Source organism: Nannobrachium achirus (assembly GCF_963921795.1).
Source record: "Nannobrachium achirus genome assembly, chromosome: 8".
Taxonomy (NCBI): domain Eukaryota; kingdom Metazoa; phylum Chordata; class Actinopteri; order Myctophiformes; family Myctophidae; genus Nannobrachium; species Nannobrachium achirus.
In genome coordinates, this window is record NC_137817.1 from 51,895,236 (window position 1) to 51,903,316 (window position 8,081).

Genomic DNA, 8,081 nt, shown 5'->3' on the forward strand with positions numbered 1-8,081 from the left:
ATCTCAAGATTGGAGATTTAGGCATATTGGTTAGGAGGCATGCCATATATTGGCATATTAACAGTGTGGCAAAGTCACATATATTGACTAGAATAGATCCTGGAATGCTAAATGAGGGTAGGCTACAGACAGGGCAACGTTTGAGATCCCATAAAGTTATAATAGGAACATTTTGGGGGTGGGGGAAATTATTAGCATGCAGTTTTATTGATCAGAGATTAGTTTTTTCTGAGAATTAAAACAGACTGGATGTGTGGAGTGTGGGTTTAAGGATTAGAAGACTTTGTAGGCCTCAGGTCTTAATGGGTTAATGTTATAAATCGGATTGGTCCAAACGTACACAAGGAAAACGGATCATTTGAATTTAATCGCAGTTTACCATGAGAAACGTCACAGCTTGTCTCCATGTAGACGTGTATAGGCTACGGTCTATACACGTCTAATGTGTCATCATGATGTCATCATGATGTCACTCTGATGTCACTGTGATGTCAGGGGAAACACTCTACGAGAATGGGTTTGCCGCTCTGACATCACGCCCTGGCTTCACTGTGATGTCACACTAACAGAATCCCTTTTATGCCCATATATGGAGTTCCCTGATGTTATCGATATTAATATAAATATTGCCCTGTTAGAGAGATTCCTGTGATGGCAGGGGGAACAAATCCCTTTTATGCCCATATATGGAGATATGGGGATCCCTGTGATGCCAGGGGGAACAAATCCCTTTTTTGCCCATATGGAGATATGGAATGCCAGGGGAACAAATCCATTTTATGCCCATAAATGGAAATCCCTGATGTCCACAACCCTGACGTCCACGTCCCTGATGTCCACTCGCCCTGAGGCGTCTTACTAGTATTCCAGCATACAGATTCTTGTTGGTAACATGTGTACTCTTGCTGAATAGAGAAAATGACGTTGGTGTCCCGTCCTTAATTTACCTTCCTTGGTGTCTGTGGAGACTAGATCCAACCAGCTCCCGCCCCCTCAGGTAGCCCTTGATGACGGGAAGGATCTTTTTGCGCGAGGCCAGCTCGTTACCTTGGTGATAGGCCTTCACATAGATAGAAGGACTTCTCATCGGACACAGTTTGAGGCTCGGCCGGCCGTCTTCCAGAGCCTGGCTGACCTCCTCTCTGTGGAGGGCACTTTGGCTGTACACAGCCACTTGTCTGACTGGTTGCTGCTCGTTGTTAAAGGCTATGGTCATGGCTATGAGCACATCATAGCCATGCTTCTGGCAGAAGGAACTCAGATCCTGATCAAGATCTGTTCGTTGGAGAAACTCCTCCAGGGTCATGTATATAACCGAAACGGCCAGGTTCGAGTATTTTCCCGACACCGTCTTCATGTCTTTCAGTAACATCTGCGCTGTGCTCAAACCCGAGACATCAAACTTGGCATTCTGGAGGGACTGGAACAGAGCGCCTCTCTGATCGGGCAGGTTGGGGAAGCGCGCCTCCAGCAGGGTAGCCATCTGACTGTCTTTGGGAGTGACCTTCCCTGCCTCCGGAGCCATGTTGACACAGTCTAACGTTATGGTGCCATACAGCAGTAAAGCCAGCTGCTGGTCCAGGATGTCTGCAGCCTTCTCGACGATACGCTCCGTTACCAAGGTAACGCAGGAGCCCACGGTCTCCACGGTAACCTGGCAGGTGGGGGAGGGTTCTCTCTCCGAAAGGTGGTGGTCGATGACCTCTACTACTGCCCCCTCAAGGTCGCTATCGGAACTGGGCAGGACGTTGTGGTCCACCAGGGTCAGCTGCAGCAGTCCGAGGCGTTTCAGGCGTCCGAGGTCCAGCTGATCTCTGAACAGCAGCAGGTCCGGGTTCAGACCACACTTTCCCAGCAGGAACAGGCTGTCACTCCGCAGCACCAGATCCGATCGGTTCAGGTTCAACATCGGCAGGGGGAAGAGCTCGCCGGTGGGCCGGGTCTTGAACAGGAAGTAGGCGTAGGCCAGAGCAGACACCATGGAGTCGAGATCACACGCCTCATTCCCCAGAATGACATGGAACCTTTGACTGCAGCTCCCTCCATTCCCTTTCAGCAAATCATGGCAGCACGTAAGGAAACTCTCCATTTGGTGTACTTGGAGTCAAGATTCTTGGCTGCGATGGTTGAATCTTAAGATACCCATGGGAATGCGGACTGTCATTATTGGTGATGTCATGATGACAAGTCAGTCATATCCAATCTGGGGTCTGTGATTGGTTAGCACCTGAATCTCGGACCCGTGGATGGTCTTGTGAGGTAGAGTTGAAGTCTTGCAGGTAGTGTTGGAGATTCTTAACTGAGCCTGGCTGCATCCTCTTATATGGAGGTGCATGGGCTGGATCCTCACTGATGACACCTCTAATCACACCAGATTAGTAACCATGGTGACCGCAGGGTTGTCACAGCTACGTGGAGTCAACACAGAATGACTGCTGGGAATATTAAAATAAACAATGTAGGCCTACTCCCACTGCTCCGTGTGCTTATCTGGCTTCACTGTAATGCAGAGTCCTGCACGGGTCCAATTTTGTCAACCCGCGCCCGCCCCACCTGTCATTAATCAGATCTGTGGACTGCCCGTCTACCCGTGATTATATCAAAGTTAAAACCAGATCCGCCCCGCCCGTCAAAGTAAGAAATGGTGTGAGTCCGACCAACGCAACGTTAAAGAAATGCACCATCGGAACAACGACACAGCACCCAAGCAGATTAGTTAGCTATCTAACAATCAGCATTGGCAAACATGCATTTGGTCAATATTTCTTATAGTTTCTGCATTGATCATTTAATATACTATATATTTATATATTTTATACAGCCATTAAATGCTGTCCTCTTCATTGAGTAGGATGAATGAAGAGGACAGCATTTAATGGCTGTATAAAATTTATAAATATATAGTATATTAAACCCCCCAAGTATTGGGGAAAAACTTGTTCTGCAGTATAGTCTTCCTTGCTTTAAATACACCATTTTGTATGATGGCGTATAAATTAGCCTTTACTCTCCAGTGGAAGAGTCCTTTTGCCTGTTGAGGGTGACAGTGAAGTGCTTCGGGCAGCTCTTCTCTCTTTCCGCAGTGTCTTCAGGCACTTATCCAATCTTTTGATGCACAGCGTCACATCTTCTTGCACGATGCCCACAGCCGAGGCAGCGTTGAGGTAGGGGCGGGGGTACGCCTCTGAGTGGGATGTAAAGCCGCGAAACGTGTGTCCGCTCACGGTCTGCTCCTTGCCCAGGGGTATTACCCTGGCCCCGGACACCTGCCGGGTGAACAGCATGGAGCCCAGCCGAGTAACTGCCTCGTCATTCTCGGCCTGGAGGCCATCCAGAGATATGGCCAGTGAAATAGGATTATGTGGGGTGTGCAGCAGTCTCTCTCCATGTGCCTCGGCCAGTGTTTTCAGCTCCTGGGCCAGGAAGGAGTACATCTCCTCTCTCTCTGCCAGGAGTTTCTTATAGCCACTGGCTCCGAGTGTAAGCAGGGTGATGAGAACATCGAGGGACGGTGAAGCCGATGCTCGACCTGGGTACATCTCGCTTATCTCCTTCACGAAGGATTCATTAAAACCTGCTATTATGGCACCGCCCACCGGTACCATGAAGTTCTTGTCCAAGCTCTGCACAAAGGCATCAATTCTTCCGACTCGAGCTCCCTGCTGTATCAGATGCATACACTTGGACGACTGCACACCATAGGCATTGTTAACAATGTGCGGGATGTTGTGTTTTGCACAAATGGTGGCCAACTCCTCAAGTCTGTCAGGGACGCGTGGAGCAAAACAGGAGGTCGTGGAGTGGACACACAGGATGTTCTCTGCACCAAACTCCTCAATCTTGCGCTCGACTGCCTCCAGATCCGTCCGCAACTCGTCACCTTCCAGGGTGTTCTCCACTACCACCGGCTCAAACCCTGCCGTCACCATGGACTTGAAGCACGACTTCTGGTCAATGCGAGGCCAGATGATGTAGCGAGCCTTGGGTCTCTGGTGGCGAAGAGTCAGGAAGCACAGGGTCAAGCTCATCCCAGTTGCCATGGGAACCACAAAGCAACTAGCTACGCTGCGGACGCCCGAGAGTTTTAAAATGTCCAACACAAGCGAATTGGTCAACTTATTAAGCAGGCTAGATCCCGCTGCTTTGGGCTGAGTGGCAGCGATATCTCCAGATCGACCTATGCCATGAATCAGCCTGTAATGCCGTCTGGCCACCAGGCTGGAGGCCACTCTGCCTTCCCTCTCTCCAACGCCACAGTTTCCAAGGAAATTGTTGCTGTCCATCACGGCCAGCTCATTCAGGAGAAGCTCTATGGTGCTCTCTTTCCATCCTTCCTTTGGACACTTGCGCTGTTCCAGTAAGTGCCTGATCAGCTGCTCGTGGCCGCGGCGAGCCTGAGACCCTTGTCGGATGTAGGAAGATGAAACCATCTTTTCACATAGGGTGAAGTTGTCACTGTTCATCGCTGCTTAAGCTTTACAGCTTTGCCCACAAAGATATGATTTGTGTTTGTCAAGATTAACTAATTATATGTTCAAGAATCCAGTTATGTAAAGACCTGGCATGTGGAGCTGTGATCCATGTGGTTCACAGTGGGAGTCTGAGACGGTGGTCAGTGTAAGCTGGCTTGCAGTGACACGCTTTCATCATCACGATGAGGTCAAAATGACTCAACCATGCCCAAATATGGAATTCACCTCTGTGTACTCTGATTAGGTAAGTACTGTAACTAGAAAAGCATGTCCTGCAGAAGCTGCAGGGGCTCGCTGAAAACACGCACAAAGTATATTATGTACAGAAAGAGAAAATGTGCACATCACTCCTCAGACAGACTTTTGATTCAGCTCAAGCCCAAGCAGCAACATAAATGGTTGGACAGAATTCATTTTCCACTGGGAAACTTTCTTTTTTTTTCCAAAAATATGAAAAAAGTATAAGAATGTGTAAAAGGAAAAAGCAATAATAACTGTGTTAAGCTGAACAAGTTTGAATTACAGTACATTTTATAGTGGCAGAATAAATATAAATTGAGGACAACTAGTGTGTTCTTGCTAAAGTGAGTCCACAATAATTGCGACCGTCAGGTCGCAGTTATATCAAAACCTCCATCGGCTGTCTGTCTCTCTGTCAGTCAGTCAGTCTGTCAGTCACGTCACATCACACTTTTGCCCTACTCATATCTCCGCCACCATTGCCCCTATCCATGCCAAACCTTGCACACACACTCCTTGGCTGCCAAACCACAACCTCCTCATTTCTCACATGGCCCTCTTCTAGCGCCACCATGGCGCCGATTCTTCCAAAACACATTTTTGGGCACTGCTTCTACAGATTTTCCCTATAATCACGCAAAGCGGTACACAGCATATCTACAGTCATGTCATCAACATGGATCTGTCCCATTTAGCGCCACCATCAGGCCGAACTTTTCATACACATTTTTGGACACTGCTCCTACAGGTTTTGGCCTAAAATCACGCAAAGCGGTACACAGTATCTCTTAAGTCATGTCATCAGCATGGATCTGTCCCATTTCCCATATTCCCTCCTGATTGGCTAGGACTGCCTTCAAAGGTTTGTGTATGCGACGTGACGGTCGCTTATCTCCCGATAAGGGAGTCTTACTGGTGTTACCACGGTAAAACAGTCACATACATGTGAAAATGTGGCCCTGTGGCTTGAGACAGCACTGACAGGCACGCTTGTGTCGCATCTGTGTGTCCCTGCAGTGTGCATCCCATATGGGGGCCCGCAGGTGATGTGCATGCATATGGCTCTGAATATGTATGCCTGGCCTTTCCAATTTAGAGGTTATGATAATAACACCTTTCCAGGGCTGTGGTTTAATAGAAGGTGCGTGACCTCATTGAAACAAGCATTGTTCCCTCTTCTCACCTGACTGCACCACACCACTTTATTTGTCTCTGTATTCCCCGCATTTCTCCCCTATTCTATTTCCTTGCCTTTCCTCACCTTTGAAGTAAGTGGAAGGACATGAATATTTGACATAGGGGTCATGTGAAAGCATTCTACTGAGCCCCCGTGAACCTCCAAGAGACTGCGTCATGTGTGACAGAGAGCGTTTGCGTGTGTGTGAGTTTGTCTTTTACCCTGCAGAGTTAAAAGGAGGGGAGGACAGACCTGGAGGAAGAGAAAAAGATAAAGCATTGGTCCATGAAGACAGGAGCGCAGAGATAACATGGGGGGGCTGTCGGGGGGGGGGGGGGGGGGGACTGAGGTAGAGATGAGGGGAGAGGAAAGAGAAGATGGGAAGAGAAGTGGAAGGGATGTAGGCCAGTCAATCTAAGGAAAAAAGGGGCATGACCCAAAATAAATTGCAATAGTAATCATTCAGGGTTTTTTATGATCCTTAGGGTCATCCAAAACACATGTTAGAAATCTTCCAAAATATTCTTAGTGGATCAAGGTCAATTCAGGGGGTTCATGTTTGGGTCCCTTCACTTACTATACAGGAAAAAAGACCCCCCAAAAAAATCTTCTTTAAGTAGCATGTGAGGCGTTTAACTGGGAGGTTTTCATGATTCTGAATCCATTGAAAACATTTGTTTTGCACAAAAAACATTCCTCGGGCCAAAAACAGACCCAAAACACTATGGTATAGTTGTTACGGTTAGTTTGGGTAACTCGGTTAGACTGTGGTAAGAGCGCTTGTTTTGTCGTTCACCACACACCAATCACCACCAGATGGCGACGACAGCCATTCACTAGTGAAGGCGCTGACGTCACTCGTTTGCGACTCTCTTTCTTTATTTACTAGCCTAGCCTAGCCTAGCCTAGCCTAGCCTAGCCTAGCTTGCCCAGGCCTTACGGCCTGTGCATAAATATAACGATTGCATTCACCACGGCTTCGTAACTCGCGCGGCGCTCCGCCGGCCGCGCGGCCCTGGTCCGCTGGCCTTCGCGCCGCTTGCAATGTCGTGGACAATCGAGCGGCTCCGCCTGGAGGACGTTGTTGTGGCGACCGCTTGTTCCGCCCCGTGCCGCACGGCGAGCGCTCCGTTTCTCTATCTAACCGTTTCTCTATCTAACTGTGACATAGTGATGGTTTAGTGATGAGTCTCAAAATATGTTGTTCCAGGGACCCCCCAGAAGTAAATATTTGAGTTACAAATGTTCGCTTTTAAGTAGATATATTCAAAGACTTGCTCACTTTTCACACTTTTGTGGGGTCCATTTTTAGCCTGAGGAATGTTTTTCGTGCAAAACAAATGCTTGCAATGGATTCAGAATCATGAAAAGCCCCTAGTTAGAACCCTCATGCTACTTAAAGAAGATTTTTTTAGGTATTTTTTCCTGTATAGTAAGTGAAGGGACCCAAACATGAACCCCCTGAATTTACCTTGATCCACTAAGAATATGTTGGAAGATTTTTAACATGGGTTTTGGATGACCCAAAGGATCATAAAAAACCATGAACCATTACTATTGCAATTTCTTTTGGGTCAAACCTCAGATTGACTGGACTAATATAGAATATAGAAGGTTAGGGAACGGAGGAGAGGTGGAGGGAAGGGGAGGAGAGGGGGGCATGTACAGATGGGCCGTTTCAACTCTTCAGTATGTACTGCACTTTTCCTGAAAATGTCTTGCAAAAATGCATTTTTTCCCCCCGGGTTTCATTCCCTGTTTTGCCTTTTTAATTTTGATGGAGAATGGAGCGTATTTAACAGAAACTCGCAAATGGCAAGAAAACCACTCCATTCCCATTGAAAAGCAGAATCCATCTTCATTTAAACTTTGAAGTCTAGAAGGTCATAAAAATAGCAAAAATAGCGGTAACCCTTTACTTTCCGGTACAGTAATTACATGGTAGTTACCACGTAATTACAAGGTAATTACTTGGTAACCACCCCGTATTTACTGAGTAATAACTAGGTAATTACAAGGTAACTACAATGTATTTTACATAGTAATTACCTGGTGTTACCTGGTAATTCCCAGATACATTCCTGAGAACTACCAGGTAATTACTAGGTAATTTAAAGCATGTACCTGGTAATTCCATAGTAACTACCTGGTAATACACTTAGCAATTACTTAATTTATTACCCGGTAGTTCC

The 8,081-nt window shown here is 47.2% G+C and overlaps 2 protein-coding genes across 2 annotated transcripts; both read right to left on the reverse strand.

Annotated features, from left to right (window-relative positions):
* Window positions 1-943: 943 nt before the first annotated feature.
* LOC308290204 (exopolyphosphatase PRUNE1-like) lies at window positions 944-2,089 on the reverse strand (the record flags this gene model as incomplete). The annotated part of the gene is made up of 1 exon (XM_080731979.1): window positions 944-2,089. One exon carries the CDS (start codon window positions 2,087-2,089, stop codon window positions 944-946), a length of 1,146 nt encoding a protein of 381 aa, XP_080588105.1.
* Window positions 2,090-2,996: 907 nt separating this feature from the next.
* On the reverse strand, window positions 2,997-4,463 carry LOC308290205 (O-phosphoseryl-tRNA(Sec) selenium transferase-like; the record flags this gene model as incomplete). Its single annotated transcript, XM_080731980.1, has 1 exon — window positions 2,997-4,463. The coding sequence occupies one exon, from the start codon at window positions 4,461-4,463 to the stop codon at window positions 2,997-2,999; it is 1,467 nt and encodes a 488-aa protein (XP_080588106.1).
* Between the last annotated feature and the right edge of the window lie 3,618 nt (window positions 4,464-8,081).